Genomic DNA, 19599 nt, shown 5'->3' on the forward strand with positions numbered 1-19599 from the left:
TCTAAAAATGAGTCTTAGAGCCTGAAGTGTTCCCCTAATTTTTGTCAGTTTGTTTTCCAAACTCTTGGATTCAGATGACATTAAAAAGTATGAAATTTCCTTCAAAGACTCTGTATCTAGCATCCTCCATTCTTAAGGAAAACACATTCTAATGCCCAACCCAAGACACTTTTAAGAGTAAAAAGGGTGCTATTTATTCTTTGTAAGGGGACTAATTATGTCTGTTACATGGTCACTTTAATGTCTTTACAAACCTTTTCCAACTGGCACCTGCATACTATAAACTTTCACTTAATAATTTCTCCAAAACTTCCATTTTTCATTTCCACCCCTTGGTTGGCAGGAAAAGACCATGGTTTCAGCAGAATTGGAAACAGTTTGGTGTCCAAAGACACAAGGCTCATACGTACCCAGGTTTTCTCCTCCCCACACATCCATCATCATGTCATACTTCCCCAGCTCTTCAAAATAGAACTTATCCATCACGAACAACCCTCCAGCAATCATAGGGGTTCTACAGAGGCAGAGAGGGTAGAAGAGAAGAGAGGTCGAAGGTCAAGGTTAGATAACCAGCATTGTAATGCCAAGGTCAAGCCTGAAAACCAGACTTAAAAACAACAGCACAGCCTGGTCCTTAGCTCAGAGCTCTAGGGGCCCCTCTCAGCTTGACCCCTGCTGGCTTCAGCACCCTGCTCAGACGCTCCCAAGTGCGTGGGGCTGCAGGGAGCCTCCCCATGTGAGAGCAGTTGCTGGGCTGGGACGCTTGCTGGTGTACCCTAGGCCAGTACTCGGCTTTTCTGTGCCAGTTTCCTTGGAGGATTACAAACAATAACAGGCGTAAAGCACCCAGCGCACGTAGGAAATGCTCAATGACACTAGCTGCCCTTATTCTTATCCTCATCACAGGACAGCTTCTTCCTCTGTTGGATGAACCATCATCTTCTCGTTTCCCCTCAGCCTGGGGACAGGCCAACAGCAGAGCCCCAGCTCTGTCTCCATGGAGTCACTGTGAGAAGTCCAGGCCCCATGATGCTGGAGCTCACTGCTGACGGGGGACAAACGCTACAATGTAGACAGTGACAGTGTCCGCAGGGATCCCTTGAACTAGGTGTCCCTGGACAGGCATCCTCACCACACCTGGGGACCCCACCCAGCTGGCAGTGATACAGGTGCCTCCTCTGTGTGCAAAGAGGAGGGCAGAATCTGGTGAATAAGGCGAGCTGACCGGGGGCAGCGGTGGGGCTCACCCTGGCTGCCCACCTCTCTGCCCAGACCCTGAAGGCAGCCTGAGACCCCATCCTGTGTGGAAAATGCTCTACATTATCAGCACAAAGGACAAGGAACTGGCAGATTTGATATATGTAAGCACAAGAAAATAAATCTCAAAGCACTTTATTCCACAAGCTGCTGGCTGAGACTCTCCCTTGGGTGAAGATGAGGGCAAGTGGGGCTGTGGCTGGAGATAAGAGCTCGACTAGGTCCCCAGGGAACATGAGGTTGGAGCCTGATGTTCAGCCTGAAGGACACCTGGCACTTACTTTATGGGAGCGACAGGGTTCCCCTGCCGGGATCGTCTCTGCTCAGGTGTCATGTAATCCCATTTGAACACCAGGTTCCAGTCAAAACCTGCGGGTCACAGAAGAGAAAAGAAACACAGGATGCTGTTAGTATGGGCTGCCTGCTCCTGGTGCTTCTATCCCTTGTAGCTTAAAGACATTTGGATGGATTCACTGAAAACCAAAGGGAAAACAAACAGAAAAGATGCAGAAGGAAGAGAGAGAGAGACTGGGGGGTAGAGTGGGACAGGGATACCAGTGGGGTGGGCACACATTGAAATCCTTCCCCAAGAAGCTTATCCAACCCAGAAGCTGTGGGGCAGTTTTTCCTAAAACCAAAAAGTATAAGCATAAGTGTGAAATAAGGAAACTGGAGTCTGTGAGGCAGTATCCAAGGGCTGTAAGGAGGTGAGAAAGAAGACTGATAGATTAAAAAATCTGCCAGGTGCCCCCAACAAGGTCCCAGGGGAGGGGAGAGAGAGCAGAGAGGGATGAGAGTACGGGTTCCTGGGCCACAAACTTGGTCCCTTCAGTCTCTCCTGATTGCAGCTGAGCCACATGGGGTGGGATTTCATAAAATCCTCTCGGAATGGACCTGGCTGAGCCCTGGGGCAGCATGGGGCTGCATCCATGCAGGTCACCTCAGCATCCACACCTGCTCCACCATAGACAGCTGCTGCAGGAGGAGAGCCTGTCACACATCAGCTCCTGAAAATTCTTGAGGGGTAAGACAAACTGGACACCAAGGGTGACAGTGACAGCCAAGGGCTGAACTGGAAAGCCCCAAACACGCTCACCGTTTACTAAGACTCTCCGGAATCTTGTCTCCCAACCTAAGTGTCCCCAGTCGAGGCATTGGGTGGGAGCTACCCAATCATGGCACTGTCCTCCTCCAGCCACCCCATGTGGCTGCACTATCATCACCCCTTTTCTCAGGCAGGGATGCTGAGGGGCAGAGGGGACATGGCCTGCCCAGGACAGCACGGCCTGAAAGAGGCACCAGAGCCCAGGGCTCCCTGGCGGGGCCCAGTGTTCTGCTTTCTAAGGTTCCATCCAATGTCAGTGTTACTGTCTTCTTTTTTTACTGTCAGTTGACCCTCAGTTGTGTGTCTGTATGGAATAGTCCATCTTCTAATCAGTTCAAAATGTTAGAGATGGAAAAGAAGCCCCTCAGCTTACATAAAGAAACTGGGGTGCTGGGCCATCGGAAGAAGAGTTCACTCATCTGAGGTGTGAAGAATCAAGAGTGAATAAATCGCACACACGGAAGGCAAAAGTTCTGACATCTCTTTTGTTTCTCTCTTTACAGCAGGCTTTGCTGAGTTCTTGGCTCTTAGCTGAGTTCTGAGAGAACAGGCTGCCAACCAGCTGAGTTTCAGAACTTGAAGCATTTACCACTGGGCTATGCAGGAGCCTGCATGCCTCAGGTCACCCCCACAGACAGTCCTGGGTCACAGGAGAGCCTGCGGGCCCAAGGTCACCCCACAGACACACAGTCCTGGGGTCACAGAAGAGCCTGCAGGCCCCAGGTCACCCTCACAGACAGTCCTGGGTCACAGGAGAGCCTGCAGGCCCCAGGTCACCCCACAGACAGTTATGGGTCACAGGAGAGCCTGCAGGCCCCAGGTCACCCCATAGACACACAGTCCTGGGGTCACAGGAGAGCCTGCGGGCCCCAGGTCACCCCACAGACACACAGTCCTGGGGTCACAGGAGAGCCTGCAGGCCCCAGGTCACCCCACAGACAGTCCTGGGGTCATAGGAGAGCCTGCGGGCCCCAGGTTACCCCCACAGACAGTCCTGGATCACAGGAGAGCCTGCGGGCCCCAGGTCACCCCACAGACAGTCCTGGGTCACAGGAGAGCCTGCGGGCCCCAGGTCACCCCACAGACAGTCCTGGGTCACAGGAGAGCCTGTGGGCCCCAGGTCACCCACACAGACACACAGTCCTGGGTCACAGGGATAATAGGGTCAGCTCCTCAGGGCCAGCTAGCATGATTCCTATGTACCCATCAGCTTTGTGAAGCTCCTCATGAAAACAGCAGCTCTCCAGGTGGAGTCCAGGAGTCCCTGGGGTCCTCAGGTCCTTTCTGGAGGTCTGTGATATTGAAACTCCTTTCATATTTATATTAAGGCTTTACAGGCCCCTTTCGATCTCATTTTTCCAAAGTGCAGGAAGTTTTCTGGAAGCTTCAGGATAGGAGGCATCAGTGCACACGGGCAGCACAGGTGTGCCTGCATCACTCCCTGTTCTCACCATCAGCCTACTTTCTAACACAGCAAATGCTCATCAGTACAGCCCACGTGAACGAATCTTTGGGGCCTTCGATAATTTTCAAGATGGAAGAACTGCCAATGCAGGAGCCACAGGAGACACAGGTTCGAGTCTTGGGTCGTGAATATCCTTTGGAGGAGGAAATGGCAACCCACTCCAGTATTCTTGTGAGGGTAATCCCACTGACAGAGAACCCTAGAAGGCTGCAGTCCATGGGGTCTTGAAGAATCAGACACGACTGAGCACAATAAAGACAAGATTAGATACATCACTCAGGAGAAGGCAATGGCATCCCACTCCAGTACTTTTGCCTGGAGAATCTCGTGGACGGAGGAGCCTGGTGGGCTGCAGTCCATGGGGTCGCGAAGAGTTGGACACAACTGAGAGACTTAGCAGCAGCAGCAGCAGCAGACACATCACTCGGAGAAGGCAATGGCAACCCACTCTAGTACTCTTGCCTGGAAAATCCGATGGACGGAGGAGCCTGGTAGGCTGCAGTCCATGGGATTGCTAAGGGTTGGACACAACTGAGCAACTTCACATTCACTTTTCACTTTCATGCATTGGAGAAGGACATGGCAACCCACTCCAGTATTCTTGCCTGGAGAATCCCAGGGACGGGGGAGCCTGGTGGGCTGCCGTCTGTGGGGTCGCACAGAGTCGGACATGATTGAAGCGACGCAGCAGCAGCAGCAGCAGCAGCAGCAGCAACAGACACATCACTGTGGTGCTTCGTGGAGGGTGGGTTTTATGGGTCACACTCAAGACATAAGGACCCTTGGGAAACTAGTGGCATCACTCAGACAAAAGGGACGCCAGAAGGAGGTGGGATGTGGTTGGCTAGTGGGGAGCAGGGGCTGCCAGTCAGGCCACAGGAGGGGTGGGCTATGCAGGCCTTGGGGCCCAGAAATCAGGGAAGAGCCAGGCAGATGGGTTTCCAGCAGGAGATGGAGGCCACAGGGGGATGGTGGGGTGTAGAGGATAGACCCCGTCAGCCTGGAGTCTCTCCATCAGCTCCCATGGGGATGGCTCTGTACACCAAGCCACACGTCACTGAGGCAATGTAAGTCCAGCAGATAAGGATGCGAACCGTAGCTGCAGTCTCAGGGAGGCCAGGCTGCTTCTGTCCCCTTATGAGCCCTGCAGCTTGAGCACAGGTGCGTTCTTGGTGGGGACCCTGCAGGGCCGCATGCAGGTGCTATCGCTGCCCCTCTGACCCGAGATGGAGCAGTGCTGAGCTGCACACAGGCTGGGCCCCAAGCAGCACCTACCGCCTTTTAAGTCCGCAGACGCGCCCACATACTGAAAGTTGTCCATGTTGATGACATCAATGATGGGGGACACGACGCGGGTCCTATCCTGAAATGCAGGGGAGGCAAGAGCAGGTGTCAGGACCAACCAGGATCTGCATGGGGGAGGCCTGAGTGTCAGTGCTCAGAGGGAGACCCCCACCCCCAACGCCTGCCACCCCACACCCTGGGGTTTGCCCCCTGGCTTGGCACCCACAGCCCTGTGCTGTACTGGGGGTCGGGGCACAGAGGACGCTTCCCCAGAGGAGGTGCCAGAGGGCGTGGGGCAGCCCTGCACATGTTCACTGGTGGAGAAAAAACTACCTCCTGGGACTGTTCCTGGTTTGTTTGTTTTTTTTTTTCCCTAATAGCCAAGAAAAAATGTCAATTTTTATTAATCCCAAAGAAGAAATTAAAAGTGGCTGATAGCATCTCAGCAAGCATTAGCATGAGACTATGTAGTGAGGATTACAACACGTCATTTGAGTTATTTCATGTTTCATGATTTGTTGCTCATCAGTATTCCTGGCTATGGTACAAAAAGAATGACTTGTTCCTTTAACATTTCTCTAGCACTTTCATTACATTTGCTTTATTGTCCCAAAGAAGCTCTTTCTTAGTAGGAAAAAAAGAAAGTCAATAAAACAAGCAGATAGCAACAGAGATATTACAAGAGGCCAAACATAACACTGCTGCTGCTGCTGCTAGGTCGCTTCAGTCGTGTCCGACTCTGTGCGACCCCATAGACGGCAGCCCACCAGGCTCCACCGTCCCTGGGATTCTCCAGGCAAGAATACTGGAGTGGGTTGCCATTTCCTTCTCCAGTGCATGAAAGGGAAAAGTGAAAGTGAAGTCACTCAGTCATATCCGACTCTTAGCGACCCCATGGACTGTAGCCTACCAGGCTCCTCCATCCATGGGATTTTCCAGGCAAGAGTACTGGAGTGGGATGCCAACATAACACTAGAGATAGTGTTTCTAGGAGGCAAACGTGCACAGTCCCCGATCACCTGGCGACCTCATGCGTCCCTGTGTGGTTGGGGCTGCCCCTGCCCACTAGCCGCAGCCTAGGTTTCAGGGTGGCAAGGCCAGGCTGGGGGCCCTGCGGCCTCTGTCCTCAGCGCTCTACCTGCTCTGAGCTCGAACCGGTGCAAAGCTTCGGGCAAGAAAGGAAGGCCCTCCGAGGGGGAGGGCTGTCTTAGACGACCCAGGCTCTCAGCAGCCTCTGCTCACCCTCCCCTGTACCTGCCAAGCGGTCTTCCCCTATTGACAGATTCGCACAGTGGACAAAACGCCCACAGCCTCACCTCAGCCACCCTCTCCAGGAGGGGCTCCAACCAGCGCTCGTTGCACTCGCAGTGGCTGTCCAGGAAGGTCAAGACCTTGGCCTGCGCGGCGTCGGCGCCCCGCACCCGCGACCGCATCAGGCCTGCGGAGTGACAGCAAAGTGCGTCAGGGGAGACACCGAGGGGACCCAGCACCCACACCTGCACCTCCGCGCGCAGCCCGCTCACTGGCACAGACCTTACCGCGAACGTTCGCGGAGGGATCAGTACTGTCCGGAGGTTACCCAAGTTAGGACTTTTTTTTTTTTTTTTAAAGCTCATTGGATCATTGAGAAAACAACTTGAGACTACTGCCTTCTAAAGAAGGCTTTTACATAATTGAAGTCTTTACCAAGCAACTGAAATGTGTAACTTCTGAAACTACTTTTATGGCAACAGAGTTTTCTAATTAACTAGGGTAAGGAATGTGTCACCTAGACACTTCAAGTGCTAAGGGGGCCAATTTTAATGGCAATAATTTAATGATAATAGTGTTATAAATGTCTTTGTCTTTGAAGACTTATCACAAGCCAAATTAACATAAATGATAAAGCCCAGCTGTCTGACTTTTACACAAAATTAGTTATATTATTTGGTCAAATTAAAAAATTTATATACTTGTGATCTGCTAACAATATACACCTTTTATTATCACACAAAGTCTTCTCATAAATAGTATATTCATCACTAGATGGTGTGGTCATAACTGGCTTATGCTGGGCTTTATACATGGAGATGATGAGAATATTCACAACCAGTTGAGGACAGTACACCGTTGTATGTTCTTTACACAGTACAGCAGTCAAAAAGGGTTTTCAATGATTCTTAAAGAGCTGCATGCTAGAGCAGGAAGAATGGGCAAACAATTTCTGGGTCTGGTATTACAAAGTGGCTTGTAACAGGCAAACCATGTTTCAGAGAACAAGTATAAACTCTGAGCAAAATGGAAAATCCAATTTGGGAAAGGGCTAGCAAGAGAACGCACTGGTAATAGCAAACACCCTCTTCCAACAACACAAAAGAAGACTCTACACGTGGACATCACCAGATGGTCAACACAGAAATCAGATTGATTATATTCTTTGCAGCCAAAGATGGAGAAGCTCTATACAGTTAGCAAAAACAAGACCGGGAGCAGACTGTGGCTCAGATCATGAACTGCTTATTGCCAAATTCAGACTTAAATTGAAGAAAGTAGGGAAAACCACTAGTCCATTCAGGTATGACCTAGATCAAATCCCTTATGAGTATACAGTAGAAGTGACAAATAGATTTAAGAGACTAGATCTGATCAACAGAGTACCTGATGAACTACGGGTAGAGGTTCGTGACATTGTACAGGAGACAGGGATCAAGACCATCCCCAAGAAAAAGAAATGCAAAAGTAAAACGGCTGTCTGAGGAGGCCTTACAAATAGCTGGGAAGAGAAGAGAAGCTAAAATCAAAGAAGAAAAGGAAAGATATTCCCATCTGAATGACGAGTTCCAAAGAATAGCAAGGAGAGATAAGAAAGCCTTCCTCAGCGATCAGTGCAAAGAAGTAGAGGAAAACAACAGATTGGGAAAGACTAGAGATCTCTTCAAGAAAATTAGAGATACCAAGGGAACATTTCTTTCAAAGATAGGCTCGATAAAGGACAGAAATGGTATGGACCTAACAGAAGCAGAAGATATTAAGAAGAGGTGGCAAGGATACACAGAAGAACTGTACAAAAAAGATCTTCACGACCCAGATAATCACGATGGTGTGATCACTCACCTAGAGCCAGACATCCTGGAATGTGAAGTCAAGTGGGCCTTAGAAAGCATCACTACGAACAAAGCTAGTGGAGGTGACGGAATTCCAGTTGAGCTATTTCAAATCCTGAAAGATGATGCTGTGAAAGTGCTGCACTCGATATGCCAGCAAATTTGGACAACTCAGCAGTGGCCACAGGACTGGAAAAGGTCAGTTTTCATTCCAATCCCAAAGAAAGGCAATGCCAAAAAATGCTCAAACTACCGCACAATTGCACTCATCTCACATGCTAGTAAAGTAATGCTCAAAATTCTCCAAGCCAGGCTTCAGCAATACATGAACCGTGAACTTCCAGATGTTCAAGCTGGGTTTAGAAAAGGCAGAGGAACCAGAGATCAAATTGCCAACATCCGCTGGATCATCGAAAAAGCAAGAGAGTTCCAGAAAAACATCTATTTCTGCTTTATTGACTACGCCAAAGCCTTTAACTGTGTGGATCACAATGCTGCTGCTGCTAAGTCACTTCAGTCATGTCCGACTCTGTGCGACCCCATAGATGGCAGCCCACCAGGCTCCACCGTCCCTGGGATTCTCCAGGCAAGAATACTGGAGTGGGTTGCCATTTCCTTCTCCAGTGCATGAAAGGGAAAAGTGAAAGTGAAGTCGCTCAGTCATGTCCGACTCTGAGCGACCCCATGGACTGTAGCCTACCAGGCTTCTCCATCCATGGGATTTTCCAGGCAAGAGTACTGGAGTGGGGTGCCATTGCCTTCTCCGGTGGATCACAATAAACTGTGGAAAATTCTGAAAGAGATGGGCATACCAGACCATCTGACCTGTCTGTTGAGAAACCTGTAAGCAGGTCAGGAAGCAACAGTTAGAACTGGACATGGGACAACAGACTGGTTCCAAATAGGAAAAGGAGTACGTCAAGGCTGTATATTGTCACCCTGCTTATTTAACTTATATGCAGAGTACATCATGAGAAACACTGGGCTGGAAGAAACACAAGCTGGAATCAAGATTGCCGGGAGAAATATCAATAACCTCAGATATGCGGATGACACCACCCTTATGGCAGAAAGTGAAGAAGAACTAAAGAGCCTCTTGATGAAAGTGAAAGAGGAGAGTGAAAAGTTGGCTTAAAGCTCAACGTTCAGAAAACTAAGATCATGGCATCTGGTCCCATCACTTCATGGGAAATAGATGGGGAAACAGTGGAAACAGTGTCAGACTTTATTTTTGGGGGCTCCAAAATCACTGCTGATGGTGATTGCAGCCATGAAATTAAAAGACGCTTACTCCTTGGAAGGAAGCTTATGGCCAACCTAGATAGCATATTTAAAAGCAGAGATGTTACTTTGCCAACAAAAGTCCGTCTAGTCAAGGCTATGGTTTTTGCAGTGGTCATGTATTGATGTGAGAGTTGGACGGTGAAGCTGAGTGCCGCAGAATTGATGCTTTGGAACTATGGTGTTGGAGAAGACTCTTGAGAGTCCCTTGGACTGCAAGGAGATCCAATCAATCCATCCTAAAGGAGATCAGTCCTGGGTGTTCATTGGAAGGTCTGATGTTGAAGCTGAAACTCCAATACTTTGGCCACCTCATGTGAAGAGTTGACTCATTGGAAGAGATCCTAATGCTGGGTAGGATTGGGGGCAGGAGGAGAAGGGGACGACAGAGCATGAGATGGTTGGATGGCATCACTGACTTGATGGACATGGGTTTGGGTAGACTCCGGGAGTTAGTGATGGACAGAGAGGCCTGGCGTGCTGCAATTCATGGGGTTGCAAAGAGTCGGACACAACTGAGCGACTGAACTGAACTGAACTGAACTGAGAGTAGCCAGAAACTAGAGGGCATCCAACCCCTAAATGAAGAGAATTAGGGATTTCCCTGGTGGTCCAATGGTTAAGAATCCACCTTCCAGTGCAGAGGATCTGGGTTTGACCCCTAACTGGGGAAATAAGATCCCACATGGTGGGGACAACTAAGTCCATGTGACCCAACAAGAGAAGTCCATGTGCTGAGACTAGAGAGAAGCTCTTGAGAGCTGTAACTAGAGAACGCCTAAGGACCACAGTGAAGACCCAGTGCAGCCAAACAATAATAATAATAATAATAATAATAATAATAATAATAATAAAGTCACACTGAGTGAATCTCTCTTTACATTGTATTTCCCCCCAGTGTTACTCTCCAGTCTACTGCAATGCAGCCGTTTGGGGCTGAAGTGTCAGAGGGTAGAGCCTGGGGTTTCTAGAGTGGCTGAAACAGGAGGAGGAGATCCTGTGAGGGATCTGGTGTATCCCAAATCTGGTGATAACTGCCCTGAAATCCTTGGCTGACTCCTGACCTGCAGGCACAGAGGAGATCCTGAAGAGCCCATGAAGATAAACAAGTAGAAGACAGAAAGAACGAAGATTTCTGCTGGAATCAATTTTTGGCACTCGAGTTCTGCCAAGTTAGAAGGGTTTGGTAAACATCTCAGTTCTACAGAAACTCCAGCAAGGACACATTAGGAATATACACTATGTCTCAGGAATAAGGGTTTCACCTAAGATATACTCATCCTTGTGAAGTATAAAGACAAGCCTACACAAGTTCAAGGTCATAAGCTAGTCATTTAATTAACCATATATAACAAAGATCAACACTCTAGAGAAAGATAACAGAATCTAGTGTCTCTACAACATACTATTCATCACTTCCAATATAAAATAAAAAAATTAGCAGACATGAGAAGAGAAAAATGTATTCCATATCCAAGAGAAAAAAAGTCAATAGAAACTCATCCTGAGATGATTCAGATGTTGAAATCAACAGATGAGGATTTTAAAGATGCTATTATAATAACTATATCCAAGAACTCCAAGGAAATGATGATTGGAATGAGCAAACATGGGAAATCTCAGCAGAGAAATGAAAACTACAAGAATTAAATGGATATTCCAGAACTGAAAACTGCAATTATCTGAAATAAAAAATTGACTGACTGGGCTAAATAGTAGATTAAAGATATCAGTGAATTTGAAAATGGATCAATAAAAACTGATCTATCTGGTGAATACAGAGAAAAATATTGAAAGAGAAAAAAAGCTGAAGCAACCCATGGACAATATCAAGTGGTATAACATATGTGCACCTAGAGGCCAAGAATGAGGCATAAAACAACATGTGAAGAAATAGAAGGGCAAAGATTTCCCAAATTCGGTGAAAACTTCAACCTACAAATTCAAAGGGATCAGCAAATCTGGAGCAGGATAAATAAGAGGCAAATCCAAAATAACCAGGTCACAGTCAAACTGCTAAAAACCAAAGATAAAGAGACAATCTGGAATCAGCGAGAAGAAACAGCTTACAGCATATGAGGAATCAGCAGTACAGATGACTACATTTGAAACAGAGAAACAGAGGCCAGAGACAGTGGAGTGACATTTTCACAGTGCTGAAAGAAAAACCAATGGTCAACTCAGAATTCTATTCAAAGAAAAAAGAAAGACTTTTCAGACAATTAGAAATTGAGAGATTTTATTGCCTACAAGAAAAATGAAGTTTTAAAGGTTCTCTGGGCTGAAGGGAAATGATATTAGACAGAAAGCTGAATCTGTGGAAAGAAATGAAGATACTAGAAACAAAAAATACGAGGATAAATTTTACAGTCTATTTATATATTCTAATTTCTTTATAAGATAACTGATTATTTAAAGCAAACGTTTTAACACTGTATTTTGGGGTTTAAACCATATCATAACAGCAAATGAAGGAAGATATATGACAACAACAATATACAGACAAGGGATAGAAATGGAATTAATTGTTTTAAGGTTTTACATAAAGTTGTAATTGACTCTAAATAGACTGTTGCAAGTTAAAAATGTATGTTGTAACACTCAGAGCAACCACTATAAGAAGTCTGTAGCTAAAAAGCTACAAAAAATATGAAAATGGAACACTAAAATAAACAAAAATTACTTCAAACTACATTACCAAGCTATAGTAATCAAAACAGTATGGCCTTGGCATAAAAATAGGTATATAGGTCAATGAGACAGAATGGAGAGCCCAGAAATAAACATACACACACATATTGCTATTAATTTACAACAAAGGAACTAAGAATACATATGGGGAAAGGATCTCTCTTTAATAAATGGTGTTGGGGAACTGGACAGCCACATGCAAAAGAAAGAAACTGGACCCTTATCTTACATCATACACAAAAATCAACTCAAAATGGATTAAAGATCTGAAAATTAAGACTTGAAGCCATAAAGCTTCTAGAGGAAAATACAGGTAAGCTTCTTAACATTAGTGGTGGCAATAATCTTTTTTTAAAATTTGACACCAAAGCAAAGGCAGCAAAAGCAAAAATAAACAATGGGATTACATCAAACTAAAAAGCTTCTGCAGAGCACGTGCACGTACACACACACACACACACACACACACACACACAAACTATTCATAAAATGAGAAGGCAATCTATAGAAAGAGAAAAAGTATTTGGAAATCACATAACTGATAAGAGATTAGAGTCCAAAATATATAAAGAACTCACACAACTCAATAGCAAAAACAAAATAATATGATTAAAAATGGGCAGAAGAATTGAAAAGACATTTTTCCAATGAAGACATATAAATGGACAACAGGTACATGAAAAGGTGCTCAACATAAAGAGGAGTATAATCATAATTATAATTATATAATTATAATCACATTTTTATCATATAACTATATAATCATATAACTCATATCATATAATTATGTGATATATATTTTATGATATTCATATAATCATATAATTTTATATAATTATGTGATTATATAATCATAATTATAATCATAATCATCTGGGGATTCAAACCAAAACACCTCACACTTCACAGAATGTCTGTCATCAAAAAGACAAGAGATATCAAGTGTTGGTAAGGATGTGGAGAAAAGGGAACCCTTGTGCAATGTTTGTAGGAATGTAAATACGTCTATTCACTGTGGAAAACAGTATGGACAGTCTTCAAAAATTAAAAGTAGAACTACCGTATGATCTAGCAATTCCAAGGAAATAAAAATTACTATATGCATCCCCATGTTTACTGCAGCATTATTCACAATAGCCAAGACACTGAAGCAAACTAAATGTCCACTGATAGATGAATGGATAAAGAAAATATCACACACACACACACACACACACACACACTGCCATTTGCAGTAACAATATGGACGGATCTTGATGGCAAAATGCTACATGAAATAAGTCAAACAGAGAAAAATACAAACACTCTGTGAGCTCACTAATATGGGAATCTAAAAAAATTAACTCAAAGAGAACAGATTGATGGTTGCTAGAGGGAAGGGGGATGGGTGAATGTGGTCAAAAAGTACAAATTTCCAGTTAATGAGATAAAAGTTCTGGGCATGTGATGTACAGCATGGTTACCATAGTTAATAATAGTGTATTGTATATTTGAAAGTTGCTAAGAGAGTAGATCCTGAAAGTTCTCATCACAAGAAAAAGAACTTGCAGCTGTGTGAGGTGAAGGGTGTTAACTAAGGTTACTGTGGTGATCACTTCACAATATATACATATATCAAATCACTACATTGTATACCTCAAATGAATACAATATTTTATGTCAATTATATATCAATAATCTGGAAAAAAGCAATTAATCAGGCAGGACAGTAGAAACAAAGGAACAAAAAGTACATGGGACAAATTGAGAACTTGGCTTATGAATATGGTTTTGGCCCCACTGTCATTAAATAGCTGGATGATCTTGAAAAAGCCACTTAACTTCTTTCAACTTTAATGTTTCCATCTGTAAAACAACAACTAGGTTTTCAAACTTTCAAAGTACATCAGTATTATCAAAATGCAGATGTCCAGGACCCACCTCTAGACATCTAAAAATTCTAATTCAATTGTGGGTAGCATCAAGGAATGGTCTTCTTTTAGGTTCCCTAGGTGATTATAATAAATAGCCAGGTAAGGAACACTGGCACAATTAACTCCCAGCACTAAATGACCCCAAGGTTGCTCCTTCACTATAAGATTTCATGCAATTGGCTTGCTCTGTGATCTAGCAGCATTGCTATGAGCACTTCTGTATATGTTTAACTATGTGGGATACACGCACACACACATTTGTGTATTTTTTGACTCAACTATCTCATTCTTCATGTGTTCCACATAGGTCTACCACAATCTGGCTTCCCACAGCTGCTCCTCTTCATTCCTTCTCAAAATAATGTGTGCTCTCCACATGAACAGCCTAACTTGAAGCAAATGGCAAGTTTCTTTTAGAAACACTGTTTTTGATTTCTAAGCAGGTTAAAGGCACTCTCTGATAAGGCTAACATGCGGTTTGCCAGTTATAACGGCCAACATGAAAGATAATTTCTTTCCTTTTTTTTCCTCCTCATCTTCTTTTTTTCCCCATGCTAGAGACACTTTAGTTTTGAATTCAACAAGTTATTATGTAACTTCTTTGGGGGCAAATACAGTGCAAGATTTTGGTTTACTCTAAGCTTGGGAGACAGATGTAAGTCCAGCAAACAGTTTGGTTAGGGGCAAGGCTGACCCCATTGTTTATGCATCTTGAACATCTGGATTGGTGATCTTTGTTGGTTAAAATATGATGTTGATGACATTGCCCTAACAGGCTCACCCACTTTATTGTCTGATTAGATTCTTGCTAAGAAAAACTGACTCCAGCTGGAGCGCACAGGGGACCAGATGAAAGACAATGTTCACTGATCAAAGGGCACAGCCACCACTCCAGGATCAACAGTCATCCTCAAATAGCAAAAACAGCACATATTTTAAAGCTCTGCCACTTTCCCTACAGAAAGATTCTCAGGACCCTGGAAGAGCCAAGAATCCAGCCATCAGCTCTCTACCAGCATGGATGCCCTGGATGTTAATTACACTGTGATTTCAGTTTCCTTTCCAGACACTTCAAAGTAATGCTTTCCCCTCTGGAGTCTCTCTTATAACTGCCAATAAAGTGGACTCCATGAGCCCAGCTCCAGCAAAGATAAGACTGACAGCAGGTTTCAAGGCTGGCATTTGCAAATCCAATAAGCATGTAATAACAGTGCTCTTTCCCCTTTTTGGATGGTTCACCTTGGGCAGGCTGTCAAACTTGAATCCCAGTTATTTTATCAGATGCCTGAAGCATGGAGTCATTAAAGTTCTCATTACTAAATCTCTGTTTTTCTTCTTAATTCTAGCACTCAAGGGACTTGATAAGATTTCCTAGGTTGTGAAAGAGAGAAGCCAGTTTTCTAATACATAAATAACAATGTAATTTGAACTCTAGCCGTAGTGCACAATTTCAATTAGGTAAGCTTTTAATGTCCTTCCTATGTTTGCTGGGAGAGGCTCCCAAGAGGCTGTGCTGGAGTGAGGCAGACAAAAGACGAGACAGTTAATTGTTCCTGTAGCTGAAACATTTCTTCACGTTATTACTGGTTCAGGAAAAATCAGAATTCAACTGTTTTGATATTGAATTAAGAGAAGTCTTACCTTCTCGCCGATCATTTCGGAGTACACGCACTTTCTCAATTTTTCCCAAGAGAGCCCCATCTTCAGCTGGGAAAAGAAAAGAAGCAAAGCTTTTGAATCTCAAGTTTATGAAGGGCTTGGGGGGCATGGATGGTGATTCTCCATCACCTACGGGCTGATGAGCCCCTTGGGGCATCAGAGAGGCTCTCTTTTTGCCCCTCGCACTTCTTGAGGCCTTTTTTTGAAACTTGTCCTGAGCACCCACAGCCCAGAAAGGCTGGTGCCCAGGAGAAGGACCAGAAGGAGGGGGTGGGGGATTGGTCTCTACTTACGGTCATTGCTGTAGTCATCCACCAAGATGATTTCTTTTATCAGGTGGGGCGGGCTTTTCTTAAGGACACTGAGGAAAGGCAGAAAGATAAAGTTGCAGGCCTTTCAGGGGTGTGACGGGGGTGGGAAATTCTCATCCCCTGGCCCCAGTCCTGGAAGGAGGAGCCACCAGCCACTCCTGCGCTGCACAGTCAGGGGCCCTGTCTGCTCCCCCAAAGACAGCCCTTGCCTGGCTGTGCTGGGCACTTGGCTCTTGTCCTGCATCCCTGCCAGGGATGCCCCTCTAAGCTGCAGTGGGTGGGAACGGGTGGCAGCTGCGGGCCTCACCTGACCACTGTCCTCAGCAAAGCCGACCTGGCTTCATTGTGAAATGTGATGACCACACTGGTGGCTGGCAGATCTACCCGCCACTGCTTCCGCTGACACCTACAGGAAGAGAAAGAGTGACCTCAGCCATGAGCTGAGACCAACCCTAGCGAGCCCCCTGACAGCGTGGGCAGCTCGCCTTGCGGGACAGCACTTGGGGTGAACCTGTTGTTTGTAGGAGGCACTGGTCTATTCTGAGATACAGTGACAATGGTACATCAGGAAACAGAAAAATACAACCAAAGCAACAATTTAAAATTCAGCAAAAAGTAACATACTGAGAACATCTTTCTAACGTGTTAAAAAAAAAATGTGTTTTGAAACAGTGAATTCCCATTTAGTCGCACATGCTGATACACCTATATAGATGTGCTTTTCACAATTCACAGTGGTTACTTCTGAGGGGTGCAATCAGCTGTGTGATGCTGCTCTTTTCTTCTCTCCTACTTTGCCTGCAGCAAGCATGTGGATTGCTGGGATTCTTAGCCGAGTTGTATTTGGTATCTGGCTCTACCCCAGTCCTGGATCGCAGGGCACATGCCCCTCACCTTGCTAGACCGTGTCATCCTAGGTGCCAGTGGTGCAGGCTGCTGTGGGGGAGGGAAGGATGGTTGGGCCCTTGAGCCCATCAGCTCCCCTTCCACTTCCAGCAGCACTGAAAGAACCTGGACCATGCTGAACCAAGTCCCTGCAAATTGTGGGCAGATTACAACAGGCACTTTTCAAGTCTGTTCCCTGCAGACAGACACAAGGCTGTGAGGGCCCCAACAGCTGTTTCAAAACACAGGACTCTAGAGCCCTGGGCTGAAGATGCTGAGCCATCACCCACTAGGCAACAGAAAGGACCAGCAAAAGGAGACTGGACTCAGCAGGTACAACATAAGGGACACTGCAAGTCCCTCAAAAACTCCATGACCTTGAAGAACATGCCAGCAGAGAGGTGATGCTCCAGAGAATCCTGAGAGAACAAGACCCCCGGGCAGGCTTATAGCTCTTGAGGACTGCTGCGAACAAAGTGTGGCATGAGGGCATTCAGGGAGTTATCAGGCTGGTGGTACTACTGATGCTAGCTGGGAAAAGGGGTGAGGACAGACAGCTAAAGCCTCTCTGGCCTCTGGAAGCAGCTCTTGACCCAAGGTGGAGACAGCGATGATCTTGCCTGCAGTAGGGTGGGGACCATCAGTCAGCCATTAGGGATGTGGTCCCTCCACACTGTGTTCACCATCTGGGACCCCTGCACTGGTATCAAAGAAGGTGGAACACTTTCCATTGGGCCAATGTATTTTCAAGAGTTTGTTTTACTCTTGGGACTTTCCTGGTGGTGCAGGGGCTAAGTGGCTAAGTGCTCTCAACGCAGGGAGTCTGGATTCAATCCTGGGTCAGGGCACTAGATTCCACATGCCACAACTAAGAGTTCTCATGCCACAACAAAGACCCCAGTACAGCCAAACAAATATTTTTTGAAGAACTTGCTTTACTCTTTAGCTCTTAATGTAATTGACCACAGCTGCAAGTGATCTGCTCCCAGAATTAAAACTATTCATCTTAATGATGAGAAATGAGTAGGAAAAGGAGAAAGATTAATATATTTGGAGCTCAGCAGCGCCATAAAGGAAAATGGTTGACACAGATTTTCCCTCAGAACTGGGAAAACTATTGCAGAGAGCAAATTTTGAAAATGAGCAAGAAAAGCAGTACAATTAAAAAGCAATTAGGTCAGATCACAAAATGGGCTTCTTCTGTTTATTTTAGTTACATGGATAGCTGGATTTTAATTAACTGTGAGAAAACGACATACTATACCAGTCGCTGTCGGGGAAAAGAATGCATTCTGGAATTAATGTCAAGTCTTTAATGACAAGTAGATTGATAGGCTAGGGTGTTCTTTTTGTTTTTTTCAGTTTTAAGAATTTGTCAATTGTTAGATTAAGGAAGTAAGAATCTGCAAGGTTCAACTGTAAACAAATAACCAACAAATGTCATTCCCAAGAACCCAATCTGCAACGCTAATGAAATAAGAACCCCAGGATAGGAGCCAATACTCTCTGCAATCAGACTCCACTCCACACAGTTGAGGCGGGCGCTTTGCTGGCTGAGCAGATTTGCTGAACTCTGTCTGATGCAGCCACGTGAAAAATCAAAAGGAGAGAAGGGAGCATTCTTCAGGCTCAAATCATAGTAAACTCAGCCGATGCAATCATGTCCTAGTCCCTCGTTTTCTGTCTCTCTGCAGGAAGCCTCGTCTTCCATGAGCATTTTGAATTCTCAAGGGGCTTTGGACACATTTTTTTCAGAACGCAGCATTCACATCATTTTATTAAAATTCCTCTCCAGTCACAAGGCACCAAGTTTTGCTAGGAATTGGCAATTAGGAAATTTAAGAGGTATATCCTATTTCTAAGATAAACAGGGATGACAAGTAAAAACTGAGAAATAACTCATACCTCGTGAGTTTAAGAGTGTTATATGTATGTATATGAATTCAGATCCTAAGTCTTCATACTGAGCCAAGAAAAAGGAGGGGCTGTTTGAAGAATTTCTTTAAAAAGAAACAGAATAAATCTTGCACCTAAAGAGCTCTGTCACTGCCAAGCAGCCTTCTCTGCTTCAGAGCTGGTGAAAGAACACCTGCCTGATATAGAAACCCACTAGGGGGCTAGCTGTCGGGGGCAGCTTCATGCTGGAGCATCTCTGAGACCTGAGTAGAAGCCGGAGCTTATTTGGCATCAGCAGCATGGAGAGTCTGCAGTCAGTTCTGTTCTCCCTCCAAGACAACGCAGCTGAAGCAGTGTGATGTGGAGGGTAGCTGTGAGTCAAGTGCACTTGAGTTTCCATGGGTCATTCTGGTAATTTCCTGTCCAGTACTTTAAAAAACTGGACACACAAAGATTTTTAAAAATATCTTATTGAGCTTTAAATTTCTGTGAGACGGCCATGGTATCTGATCTCTCAATCAGCTGATGTCTAGTGCACTGAGCACCTGAGCCCTCAGGGTGCAGAGTGAACCTGTCTCTGGGGAGGCTTGTCTCGGATGCAAATATTATACGTAGGTTTGGTTGAGACATTGATGAAATATTCAAATACCACATGTCCTCAGACTGGGAAGCTAGGGGCTCCGTTTAATAACATGGAAGGCTGCCCCATGGTGTGGAGAGGGGTACAGAAATATGCTGTCTACCCCATGCCCTCAACCTACCTTCCAGT

The 19599-nt window shown here is 45.4% G+C and overlaps 1 protein-coding gene across 2 annotated transcripts in view; it reads right to left on the bottom strand.

Annotated features, from left to right (window-relative positions):
• The window catches only part of GALNT2 (polypeptide N-acetylgalactosaminyltransferase 2), a 183011-nt gene that overhangs the window by 25735 nt on the left and 137677 nt on the right, over positions 1 to 19599 (bottom strand). For both annotated transcript variants that reach the window (XR_014078078.1, XM_081574387.1), the window contains exons 4-10: positions 16357 to 16455; positions 16032 to 16099; positions 15721 to 15786; positions 6428 to 6549; positions 5103 to 5190; positions 1539 to 1626; positions 411 to 514 (exon numbers count right to left, since the gene is read on the bottom strand). Coding sequence is in view for 1 of the 2 variants with exons in the window: in XM_081574387.1 (XP_081430513.1) it covers positions 411 to 514; positions 1539 to 1626; positions 5103 to 5190; positions 6428 to 6549; positions 15721 to 15786; positions 16032 to 16099; positions 16357 to 16455 (635 nt within the window). In the remaining variant the exon portion in view is untranslated. The remainder of the gene's footprint in view (positions 1 to 410; positions 515 to 1538; positions 1627 to 5102; positions 5191 to 6427; positions 6550 to 15720; positions 15787 to 16031; positions 16100 to 16356; positions 16456 to 19599) is intronic.

This window comes from Giraffa tippelskirchi, chromosome 2 (genome assembly GCF_054371585.1).
Source record: "Giraffa tippelskirchi isolate mGirTip1 chromosome 2, T2T-mGirTip1v1.2.pri, whole genome shotgun sequence".
Lineage (NCBI taxonomy): Eukaryota > Metazoa > Chordata > Mammalia > Artiodactyla > Giraffidae > Giraffa > Giraffa tippelskirchi.